At 43.8% G+C, this 13,172-nt stretch overlaps 1 protein-coding gene across 4 annotated transcripts in view; it reads right to left on the bottom strand.

Annotated features, from left to right (window-relative positions):
- The window catches only part of RECK (reversion inducing cysteine rich protein with kazal motifs), an 86,030-nt gene that overhangs the window by 59,958 nt on the left and 12,900 nt on the right, over nt 1–13,172 (bottom strand). For all 4 annotated transcript variants that reach the window (XM_054818577.1, XM_054818576.1, XM_054818575.1 and 1 more), the window contains exons 3-4: nt 10,710–10,784; nt 5,901–5,937 (exon numbers count right to left, since the gene is read on the bottom strand). In XM_054818577.1, the coding sequence (XP_054674552.1) occupies nt 5,901–5,937; nt 10,710–10,784 (112 nt within the window). The remainder of the gene's footprint in view (nt 1–5,900; nt 5,938–10,709; nt 10,785–13,172) is intronic.

The following is a 13,172-nucleotide window of genomic DNA, read 5'->3' on the forward strand; positions in this document are numbered from 1 at the left end:
TGCAACTGATGCTATGTGGAGTAAGTGGGTTGCACTGATCACACAGCGGGCTCAAATAGGAAACCCCAATCGCCCAGGAATTCTGGAAGAGTCTGGCCTGATGGCAAGGATTTTGGAATATCGCCAGAGGAGGAGGTGACACGCACTAAAGAGGCGCCACCGTATAATAAACTAACAGAAGATGAGAAGCCATATGCCCTGTTCACTGACGGGTCCTGTCACATCATGGGAAAGCATTGGAGATGGAAAGCTGCTGTATGGAGTCCTACACAACGAGTCGCAGAAGCTGCTGAAAGAGAAGGTGAATCAAGCCAGTTTGCAGAAGTAAAAGCCATCCAGCTGGCTTTAGACATTGCTGAAGGAGAAAAGTGGCTGATGTTCTACCTCTACACTGACTCATGGGTGGTGACAAATGCCCTGTGAGGGTGGCTGCAGCAGCGGAAGCAGAGCAACTGGCAGCGCAGAGGCAAACCCATCTGGGCTGCCCCATTGTGGCAAGATATTGCTGCCTGGCTAGAGAAACTGGTTGTAAAAGTACTTCACGTACCCAAGAGTCGGGCCACTGAGGAACATCAAAACAACCAGCAGGTGGATCGGGCTGCTGAGGTTGAAGTGGCTCAGGTGGATTTGGACTGGCAACATAAGGGTGAATTGTTTATAGCTCAGTGCGCCCATGACACCTCAGGCCATCAAGGAAGAGATGCAACATATAGATGGGCTCGTGATCGAGGGGTGGACAGTATCGCACAGGTTATCCATGAATGTGAAACATGCACTGCAGTCAAGCAAACCAAGTGGGTAAAGCCTGTTTGGTATGGAGGACAATGGCTGAAATATAAATATGGGGAGGCCTGGCAGATCGATTATATCACACTCCCACAAACCCACCAAGGCAAGCACCATGTACTTACAATGGTGGAAGCAACCACTGGATGGCTGGAAAAACACGCTGTGCCCCATGCCACTGCCCGGAACACCATCCTGGGCCTTGCAAAGCAAGTCCTGTGGCGACATGGCACCCCAGAAAGAATTGAGTCAGACAACGGGACTCATTTCTGAAACAACCGCATAGACACCTGGGCCAAAGAGCATGGCATTGAGTGGGTGTATCACATCCCCTACCATGCACCAGCCTCTGGGAAAATCGAACGCTACAATGGGCTGTTAAAGACTACACTGTGAGCAATGGGTGGTGGGACCCTCAAACATTGGGATACACATTTAGCAAAGGCCTCCTGGTTAGTTAACACGAGGGGATCTGCCAATCGAGCTGGCCCTGCCCAATCAAAACTTCCACATCCTGTAGAAGGGGATAAAGTCCCAGTAGTGCGCATGAAGAATATGCTGGGGAAGACAGTCTGCGTTATCCCTGCTTCAGACAAAAGCAAACCCATCCGTGGGATTGCTTTTGCTCAAGGACCTGGTTACACTTGGTGGGTGATGCGGAAGGATGGGGAAGTCCGGTGTGTACTTCAAGGGGAGCTGATTTTGGGTGAGAATAGCCGATAAATTAAATTGTATGTTGTTAATTGCTAAATAAACCTGTCATTGTACGTTATCATTGCTACAATTACTATATGCTGTATCAAAGGTATTACAGTAAGAATCACCCAAATTAATGAAGGATGAATGCTGTGATGACGGAACTAGAACTAGCCTTAGCAATCGGTGCCCACCAACTTCCTTGAAAATCAACATCTTCAACCCATAGACCACAAGCATGGACCACGCCAGACACACAGCTGCAAGTTCCAGATGCAGCATGCAACAATCCAACAGCACACACCATCACTCCTGCCCTGAGAGACCATTATGACAGATGGAGCCCAAAGTCACAGTATAAATTAACTCAATGGATACCACAGAGGGATAGCCTATAGACTAAGGGAATGATATCTCTGTGTATATATATGTGTCTCAACCACAGGGAAAATGGTGGTGATTAATTGGGAAGTGTAGGATCTGGGCATGACGTAGATGGTATGGAATAACGGGTGGATAATGTCTTGGGTTTGGCTAGGATAGAGTTAATTTTCACCAGAAGCTGGGGTGGGACACAGCCAGGACAGGTGACCCAAACTAGCCAAAGGGGGCATTCCATACCATGTGACATCATGCTCAGTATAAATGGGGGCTAGTCAGGGAGGGGTGGCACAGCTCCAGGACACATGGCTCGGGGACGGTCTGGCTTCGGGACAGGTCTGAGCGTGCCATCTGAGCTGTACGGTTGTTGGGTGAGAAACTGCATTGTGTGTCACCAGTTTTGTGTATTCTGTTAAGTACCATTGTTGTTATTTCCCTCTCCCTTTGCTGTCCTGGTAAACTGTCCATATCCCAACCCATGAGGCTTTGCCTTTGTCTTTCCCATTCTCCTCCCCATCCCAACGGGGGAGGGGTGAGCGAGTGGCCACGTGGTGCCCAGCTGCCGGCTGGGGCTAAACCACGACACAGATCTAGCAACCCCTCCTCCCAGTTTTGTATCATTTGCAAATACACTGAGGGTGCACTCTGTCCCATCATGAATTAAGATGTCAAATAGGACTACATCCAGTATCAAGCCCTGGGATACCGGCCTCCAGCTGGACTCTGTGCCACTAATCACAAACCTTTGAGCCCAGCAGCTCAGTCAGTTTTCAGTCCATCTCCAGTGTCCACTTATCCACCCCATGCTTCATCAGTTTGTCTATAAGGATGTTAGGAAAATAGTGCTGAAAGCCTTACTAAAGTTGAGATAGACAACACCCATCTAACAAGCCAGTTATCTCACCATAGAGGGTTATCAGGTTGGTTAAGCACGATTTCCCTTTCATAAATCCATGCTGACTATAACCAATCATCTGCTTGTCCTTGATGTGTTTGGAAATTGTTTGCAGGAAGATCTGCTCCATTACCTTCCCAGGGTTTTAGGTGAGACTGACCAGCCTGTAGTTCCTCAGATCCTCCTTGCCCTTTCTAAAGGCAGGAGTGACATTTGCTTCCTTCCAGTCCTCAGCATCCCCTCTCAATAGCCATGACCTTTCAAAGATTATTGAGAGTGACCTTGCAATGACATTAGCCAACTCCCTCAGCACTTGTAATGTTACCCGTGAGGGCCCACAGACTTGTGTTCAGTTTGCTTAAATATTACCTTACCTGATCCTCCTCTTCCTTGCTCTGGACTTTACCACTGATCTCTGGGATCTGGCATTCCTGAAGGCTCATCTTACCAGTAAAGACTGAAGGCAAAGAAGGCCATGGCCTTTTCAATGTCATTTGTCACCATGTTTCCTGCCCCATTCAGCAGCAGGCCTTCATTTTCCCTAAACAGGGCAGCTTTCTGGCTGTTTGCTCCCCATGCTGCATACACCAGCGTACAGGCACCTCAGAGGCACTCTGCTGAACTGATTTTCCAGAAAGGGAATAAGATTTTCCCCTGTAATGCTATCTTATATGTGCCACATCATTAACTTACAAAATCCTACAGTTCGTGGAATCACTGGAGAATACTTAAAAGAATTTTTAAAATGGCTCATGTCAAAGAAGAAAAAAACAGTAATGTTACTTCACACGCAAGAACGAAAAGTGACGGGCTTCGTGCAGGTATAATGTTCAGGATACAAGCTTAGGATACTACAGGAAGATTTCACTTTTATCACAGGACTGAACTATGATTTACAGCACCAGTGCTGTCACAGAAGTGACTTTTTTCCCATAAATCAGAGGATAATAGAATCCTACCATAAAGACACTTTTTTCCCATAAATCAGGATAATAGAATCCTACCATAAAGACACTAAAGAGGCCTCACACCAGTTTAGAAAGTACAGGAAGACAATTCGGAAGTGGTTCATTAACAAAGATTTCCAATGCTTTTTCACTTGCTGTATTGGGTTTGCGTGACAAGGTTTTGGTAGCAAGGGAGCTACCAGGGTGGCTTCTGTGAGAAGCTGCTAGAACCTTCCCCCATGTCCAATAGAGCCAAGGTCAGCCAGCTCCAAGATGGACCTGCCACTGGCCAAGACTGAGTCCATCAGTGGCAGTGGTAGCGCCTCTGGGATAACATACTGAAGAAAGGGAAAAATAAAAAAATGTGCAACAGCAATTGTAGCCAGAAAGAGGAGTGAGAACATGTGAGAGGAACAACTCTGCAGACACCAAGGTCAGTGCAGAAGGAGGGGCAGGAGGTGCTCCAAGCGCCGGAGCAGAGATTCCCCTGCAGCCTGTGGAGAAGACCATGGTGAGGTAGGCTGTCCCCCTGCAGCCTATGGAGGATGATAGTGGAGCAGACATCCACCTGCAGCCCATGGAGGACCCCACGGCCAAGCAGGTGGAAGCACCCGAAGGAGGCTGTGACCTTGTGGGAAGCCTGCACTGGAGCGGGCTCCTGGCAGGACCTGTGGATCCATGGAGAGCAGAGCCCACATTGGAGCAGGTTTGCCAGCAGGACTTGTGACCCCGTGGAAGGGACCCACGCTGCAGCAGTTTGTGAAGAACTGTAGCCCGTGGAAAGGACTCACATTGGAGAAGTTGGTGGAGGACTGTCTCCTGTGGGAGGGTCCCCATGCTAGAGCAGGGGAAGAGCGTGGGGAGTCCTCCCTGAGGAGGAAGGAGCGGCAGAGACAACGTCTTATGAACTGACTGCAACCCCCATTCCCTGTCTCCCAGTGCCACTGTGGGGGAGGAGATAGAGAAATCGGGAGTGAAGTTGAGTCTGGGAAGAATGGAGAGCTAGAGGGAAGGTGTTTTAAGATTTGGTTTTATTTCTCATTATCCTACTCTGATTTGATTGGTAATAAATTAATTTCCCCCAATTTGGGTCTGTTTTGCCCATGATGGTAATTGCTGAGTGATCTCCCTGTCCTTATCTTGACGCACGAGCCTTTTGTTGTATTTTCTCTCCCCTGAGAGAGGAGAGTGATAGAGCAGCTTTGGTGGGCACCTGGCATCTAGCCAGGGCCAACCTATCATACTTGCTTACACAAACTTAACATTCAAAATAAAATACGAATTTCTCACTTGTAGTAAAAGCGTTGCCACTCATTTGTATATAGCTACTGAGCTTCAATAAAGATTAGGTATTGTCTCCAATTAAAAATTTACCAGGTTTTAGGTGAGACAGAAGCACTGCAACTCCAAAAGAAATTATTGGTTAAGTAAAACCAGCAAAATATAAGACAGCAAATCTCTTTACATGCACTGGAATCAACAGTTTGCCTCTGAAGCAAGGCGAGGGAGAAGCCTGAGCAGATGCCATAAAACTGTTAGAGCCTCCTCTTTCCGCACTACCACTTTTCCAACCATAGCATGCTAATTTCATTCAGTCTTTTAGAAATGACATACGATACAATAGTATTAGTTAAGCCCAATTTCATCCATTTTTGATCTCTCCTTTTAACATAACAGTCCTGTCTTGTGATTTATGCTTTAACTTTAAAAATCCACCTGTACCAAGCAGTTTGGTTCTCGATCTGAGCCTCTGCACTTCTTAAATTGTTTGTCTAGTTCTTACTATTTCCCCTTGTTACTCAGTTTTCTTCCAAATTATACAGCATCTAGACCAAAGTTGCAATAATCCATGATTTTATAGATCAGGCTAAGATACGTTGAAACTAAAAATAATAGAAAACCTTTAAAGGAAAGAAATGATTATATTTCTTGGATGTGTCACAGAAGCACACGTTTACTTATACAAACATATTAAACATTTTCGAACTAGGAAAAGAAAAGTGGTGTTAAAAAAAAAAAAGCACAGGTAACCCAGTTTAGACTAAAGGAAACTAGAGATCAAATACAGTTTATAATGGAAGCATAATGAAAGTTAAATTATCATGAAATCTATAGGTGCAGGCAGCAGACACAACATCAAAACATGCATATTGTGAAAAAGCAGCACAATTCAACAGTAAACTAGTATTTCTTACCTGGCAAAGAAGAATTTATACAACCCCACACTTCTCCCTGAAAAGTAAAATGCAATTAAGCAAAAGTAAGTCTACAGAATAAAAGCATTTCTAGCAGACACAAACCAACATTTTCAGCATTTTTGCCCTGGGTTTTAAATATCCTATTGGAAGAATTCTTATGTCTAAAACATCTTTTGAAGTGCTACATGATACAAGTTGAGTACCACTTGCTTTGACGAGAAGGCTGCCATCTACAGAGCATGGAATCAATAGCAGCATTTTTGTAGGTGCAGAACAGGCTGTGATTACCTGTAATATGCTAGCTAGCCAAGTTTCTCCACCAGTGTTTAGAGAAGGAAGTAGCAGCTGTTTAGACAAAGAAAAAGATTTAAATATTTATCTAGGACCAAGACCTGTGGAGAAGCTTGCCCCAGCACTCCCTTCCACTAGCTTAAAAAAACCCCAAACATCACATATAACCACACACAAAACAAAAGAAAGAGGTTTTAAGGTACTCCAGAGATCAGAGAAATGTAGCTTCAGGGAAAGACAGATACATGGAAGAAAGGGTTAAGTGAAGTTTCTAACTTTTCACGTTAGTAAAACGTGAAAAGTTACAATAGGGATCCATTGGGTTCACCCTGACTGCAAAGCACTTCTGGTCCTAAGCACAGGTTCTGCTAAATGACCTAATCTGCTGATGGTATTAGGCAGAAGAATTCTATAAATGTTTCTCTTTTTTTTTTTGGCAGAAAAAAAGACAATGGTGAAGATCTTATCAAAGAGTTGCTGTTCTTCTCTCATTACTGTTATTACCAAGACTACTAGCCAAGGTGACTATGGGGGATTCTTTACACTGGGGCTAGTATAAAAGAAATCTCAAGTCAGACACTGGTCTGCAACAGGTACTTGTATTACCCACCCAATAAAAGTTACAAATGTCCTGGAAGAAGGACATTAGGCAGCTGAGGAAAAATACCATCTAAGGTAAAAATTTTAGTTCAACTGTCAGAAACAAGTATATATTGCAGTCACAGTGGGTGTGCTGTGTTAGAGGCCTGAAAAATTAAAAGCTGTGGGAGTTGCTATACACTGTACGCTAAATGTTTAACATCCTACAACTGGAGTCTTACAACACTTAGACAATATGATCACAGTATAGTATTTAAAATGACAAGAGTACAGAAAAGCCTTGAAGGATTTCATGTATTTTAGTACAATGTTACTGAATTCACTATTTTTAAGCAAGCACTAGGAAAACCTTAATTAGATAAAATCAGAGGAAAATTCTGCAGAGAGTAAGAAGGCAAATGACAAGTCTTAAGGAGTGTATTTGGTTTATGTTGCAAGGTTTTGGTAGCAGAGGGGGCTGCAGGGGTGGACTCTGTAAGAAGCTGCCAGAAGCTTTTCCCAGGTCCAACAGAACCAGTTCCAGCTGGCTCCAAGATGGGCCTGGCTGAGCCCATGTAAGGCTCTGATAACAAATGAATGTCGCAAACATCTGTCTTGACCCAAGCAGGGATAAACTGCTAACGAGGGCATGTTGCAGACATCTGTCCTGACCAAGGACAGAACCCGCGGAGACAGGATACCATCTTGTGAGCCCATTCCCCTATTCCTGAAACATGTAGACAAAAGATCATCTGTGTCCTCTGTGTGTGTGCCCGTGAAAGGCCATCACTCAGTCAACCCCGAAAAGAGGGGACAGTGAGACCCCCAAGACCCCAGGTCTGGGGGAGGAGCCCATGCTGGAGCAGGTTTGCCAGCAGGACTTGTGACCCCATGGAAGGGACTGGAGCAGTTTGTGAAGAACTGTAGCCCATGGGAAGGACTCATGTTGGAGAAGTTGGTGGAGGACTGTCTCCCGTGGGAGGGTCCCCATGCTAGAGCAGGGGAAGGGCGCGAGGAGTCCTCCCTGAGGAGGAAGGAGCGGCAGAGACAGCGTCTTATGAACTGACCGCAACCCCCATTCCCCATCCCCCTGTGCCGCTGAGGGGAAAGAGGGAGAGAAATTGGGAGTAAAGTCAAGCCTGAGAAGGGAAGGGTGGAGGGAAGGTGTTTTAAGATTTGGTTTTATTTCTCATTATCCTACTCTGATTTGACTGGCAATAAATTAAGTTAATTTCCCTGAGTTGAGTCAGTTTTGCCTGTGACAGTAATTGGTGAACAATCTCTCCCTGTCCTTATCTCGACCCATGAGCTTTTTGTCATATTTTCTCTCCCCTGTCCAGCTGAGGAGGGGAGTGATAGAGCAGCTTTGGTGGGCACCTGGCCTCCAGTCAAAGTCAACCCACCACAAGGGACTTTAAATGAAAGAGTGTTGAACATGTTCTTTAAGACAAAATGGAAAGTTCAATTGAAACAGCAACACATATTGTCATGCAATGATTCTGTCATCACAGGAATTAATGACTTTCTAAACTTGCAATGGATCTGTATCTAATGATCTAAAAATGTTCTCCTCTGTATCTGTGGCAGTTTCCTACTTAGATAAGAGTCAAAGTCAGCTCAAAAGAAAAAGGTAAAAAGCTGCTAATCCTACTAGTTCCACCTCATTGATTCAGTTGATTTCCTTTATTTCATGAGAGGGTTAATGGTTGGACTCAATGATCTTAAGGGTCTTTTCCAACCTAAATGATTCTATGATGCTAAGATAAAATGGCCTCTTGTGTTGGCAGTTACTCTATTACTTAATAGCAGCCAATACCCTTTCTATGATATTACCTGAAGGAATATAGACAACATGATGTCTGTAACCAGTGCTCCAGAAAACAGACCATCTGATTAAATTCATAACCTATCCGCTCATCTGTAGAATGTCACTAAAACACCTCTCCAACAAAGCTGGGTGAGGAATGGATTGAAAGCAGCCCTGAGGAGGAGGACTTGGGGGTACTGATTGATAGGAAGCTCAACATGAGCCGGCAGTGTGCACTTGCAGCCCAGAAAGCCAACCGCGTCCTGGGCCGCATCAAAAGAAGTGTGACCAGCAGGTCGAGGGAGGTGATCCTGCCCCTCTACTCCACTCTTGTGAGACCCCACCTGGAGTATCCAGCTCTGGGGGTCCCAGTACAAGAGAGACATCGAGCTGTTGGAGCAAGTCCAGAGAAGGGCCATGAAGCTGATGGGAGGGATGGAGCACCTCTCCTATGAGGACAAGCTGAGAGAGTTGGGATTGTTCAGCCTGGAGAAAAGAAGGCTCCAGGGAGATCTAATTGCGGCTTACCAGTACCTGACGGGGGCCTACAGGAAAGATGGGGAGGGACTGTTTATGAGGGAGTGTAGTGACAGGACAAAGGGTAATCGGTTTAAGCTGAATGAGGGTCAATTTAGATTAGACGTTAGAAAGAAATTCTTTACTGTTAAGAGTGGTGAGGTACTGGAACAGGTTGCCCAGAGAGGTTGTGGATGCCCCATCCCTGGAAGTGTTTTAAGGCCAGGTTGGATGAGGCTTTGGGTTACCTGGTCTAGTGGAGGGTGTCCCTGCCCATGGCAGGGGGGTTGGAACTAGATGATCTTTGAGGTCCCTTCCAACCCAAACCATTCTATGATTCTATGAAAGACAAATGGTATCTGAAAACAGCAAATACGGTATGAAGTTGAACTGTTAACTATTTTATATCTAGATGTCTTTGAAAAAGTGATAAATATTACCAGATCAGTGATATTAATTTAATATACACATTAGACAATAAACTTGCCATTTATAAAGATGTTAATTGGGAGTTAAAAAAATAATTGTATCAATCATTTTCCCCCTTTCAGATACTCTCCAATCCTGTCTTCTAAAAATGCACTCCTACAGGCAGATCCTACTCTTCCTGTCACAGTATAAAAGATAAAACCAGTACAAGAACAAATGCTATGCAGCACTTTTTGATATGTTTTCATGCCACAGGTTTTACTCACACCATCAGCTGTCTATAACTTCCCAAGACCTTAGACCTGATGATCCACAGAAACAAAACATTGGAAAAACATACTTTTGACACACAGGAGGAAAGGATCTAGGAGCAAACACACTCTTGTAAAATTGCTTATAGAATGTTATTCTCAGATTTACTACTCCAAGACATTGCCCATTTAAGCTGAGTTCTAGGCTGGAAACAGTATTGATACTGTTTAGAATTAACAACAATTGCAAGAAGGTGGCAGAACCTTTCTGACACCAATGTTGCCAACAATAAGACTCCAGAATTTATAATTTGAATGACAGTACTTATCTCTTCCCTGATTAGATCATCTCTAAGACTACATTCTTCATTTTTTTAGTGATACACTAGAGAACTTCTAGGAAACCATAACCTTAGTTATCCAATAAAAGCATTACTTCAGTTTGTCAGATAGGGCCATAAACCATTCAGAGCAACTATGAGGGTCTCCTTGCCTTAGCACAACCAAGACCTCACAGCTTTGTCCCATACACAAGCTGGAACACATGGTCTAATTTAAGTTGCTGCCATCAATATCCAAGTGACAATCACCCAGCATGATTTTTTACAACATAGGTCAGATTTTCACTGCATTTCATAGCTTACACAATCAGGACACCTAGCAAAATTGTCAAGTCCCATGTTATTGCAAGTAGTGTAATATATGATGGCTTAAAAAAAAAAATCCTATTTTGAGAATCAAATCTCATTATAAGAATTTTTCTAATCCTCATAACAAGGAAGAAAAAGCTTGAAGACATACACGCATGTTCTACCAGCTCAAAACTCAGTGAGTAAATAAAACACAAATAATTTTAAACCCTTATTTTTGCAAGCAAAACTTTGTTAGTATAAGATTAGTTGTTCTGTTTGATTAAAAACTGGCAAGCCTTACCATTGATTCTGGACAATATTCAGGTGCTCGCTGCAATAAGTGCTTCAAACGGGAATCACTCTTAGAAGACAAAATCTGTTAGAAACAAAACACACCTTAAAACATATGGACTGTAAATACACATTGCATACTTTTTTCAATTGATTTCATTGGGTTTAGTTCAATTACTATCTACCCTTCGACAACTTTAGCTAACAGTTAATATGTAAACAACACAAAGTTAAGATTTTCTTTTATATTTCTATAGTCTTTCAAATCTATTCCACTTTTTATGAAGAAGGAATTTGTATATTTAGAAGTGAATGAGAATTTCCTCCCCAAACACTTCAATCAAAAAGTTTCTACTGAATAGGCAGTGTGAAAAACATAGGGGATTTCTGCCCCAGATATCAAAGTATATACTTAATTAACCTTCTGCTACATGTTACATGACCTCAGGCAACTAAACTCCTTCCAAAAAAACCTGAACAAGTAATTTTTGTGGAACAAAGATGAACAAGACCTACACTAGTTAGAGACTATCAAAACTAACAGGGGAATTAATATTACCCACAGCAGGGCAAGATCAAGTTAAGCACCGCCTAAGGAAACTGAATATTCAGAAGTTCATGAGACTGGATGGGATGCAACTAAGGATGCTGAGAAGCTAGCCACTGTCATTCCAAGGCAGATTTGCTACCATTTTTGAAAGATCATGCTGATTGGATGAGGTTACTGATGACTGAAAAAAAGACAAACATCATATCCATTGGAAAGGCAAGAAGGATAAGCTGGGGAATTGCAGGCTGTTCAGCCTAACCTCACCCTGCAGGAAGATTGTGGAACAAACCTTCACAGAAGCCGTGCGTTGCGGTTTAACCCAGCAGGCAGCTAAAACAACCATACAGCTATTTACTCACTCCCTCTAACTCCCCAGCAGAACGGGAGAGAGAATTAGAAAAAAAAAGGAAAAACTCATGGGTTGAAATAAAGACAGTTTACTAGGACAAAAAAGGAAGATTAATAATAATAACAACAATAATAATATACAAAACAATTGATGCACAGCACAATTGTTCACCACCCACTGATCGATGCCCAGCTAATTCCTGAGCCGCGGTTGTGCCCCTGGCCAGCTTCCCCCAAGTCATATACTGAGCATGACATCATACGGTATAGATTATCCCTTTGGTCAGTTGGGGTCAGCTGTCCTGGCTGTGTTCCCTCCCAGCTTCTTGTGCACCCCCAGCCTACTTGCTGGTGGGGCAGTATGAGAAGCTGAAAAGTCCTTGACTTGGTGCAAACATTGCCTAGCAACAACTAAAAACATCAGTGGGTTATCATCATTATTCGCATCCTAAATCCAAAACACAGCACTATACCACCTACTAGAAAGAAAATTAACTCTACCTCAGCCGAAACCAGGACAATATCCACCGCTTATTCTATACCATCTATGTCATGCCCTGGTCCCACGCTTCCCGATACCTTCCAATTAATGACCTCCACTTTTCCTGTCTTTTGATAGATAGATATATATATATACACAGATATCACTCCCTTAGTCTACGGGCTATCCCTCTAAAATGTCCATGGAGTTCATATAATCCATGACTTTGAGCTCCATCTGTCATAACAGTCTCTCAGGGCAGGAGTGATGGTGTGTGCTGTTGGATTGTTGCATGCTGCATCTGGAGCTCACACAGTCTCCAGATTGAAGGTGTCAATTTTGAGGAAGTTGCTTGGGCATCAGTTGCTGAAGCCAGTTCTGGTTTCATCGCTGTTGCACTTTGCTCAGTTCATTCTGTCAAAGTTCATTCTTCATTAATCTAGGTAATTATTACCTTAATAAGATTGATATGGCATATAGCAACTACAGTAGCAATGACATACAGTGGCAGGGTTATATAGCAATTAGTATCATACAATTACATACATAATATCATACAATTTAATTTATCGGCTATTCTCGCCCAAAATCAGCTCCCCTTGAAGTACACACCGGACTTCCCCATCCTTCCGCATCACCCACCAAGTGTAACCAGGTCCTTGAGCAAAAGCAATCCCACGGATGGGTTTGCTTTTGTCTGAAGCAGGGATAACGCAGACTGTCTTCCCCAGCATATTCTTCATGCGCACTACTGGGACTTTATCCCCTTCTACAGGATGTGGAAGTTTTGATTGGGCAGGGCCAGCTCGATTGGCAGATCCCCTCGTGTTAACTAACCAGGAGGCCTTTGCTAAATGTGTATCCCAATGTTTGAGGGTCCCACCACCCATTGCTCACAGTGTAGTCTTTAACAGCCCATTGTAGCGTTCGATTTTCCCAGAGGCTGGTGCATGGTAGGGGATGTGATACACCCACTCAATGCCATGCTCTTTGGCCCAGGTGTCTATGCGGTTGTTTCAGAAATGAGTCCCGTTGTCTGACTCAATTCTTTCTGGGGTGCCATGTCGCCACAGGACTTGCTTTGCAAGGCCCAG

This window comes from Grus americana, chromosome 2 (assembly GCF_028858705.1).
Source record: "Grus americana isolate bGruAme1 chromosome 2, bGruAme1.mat, whole genome shotgun sequence".
Taxonomy (NCBI): Eukaryota; Metazoa; Chordata; class Aves; order Gruiformes; family Gruidae; genus Grus; species Grus americana.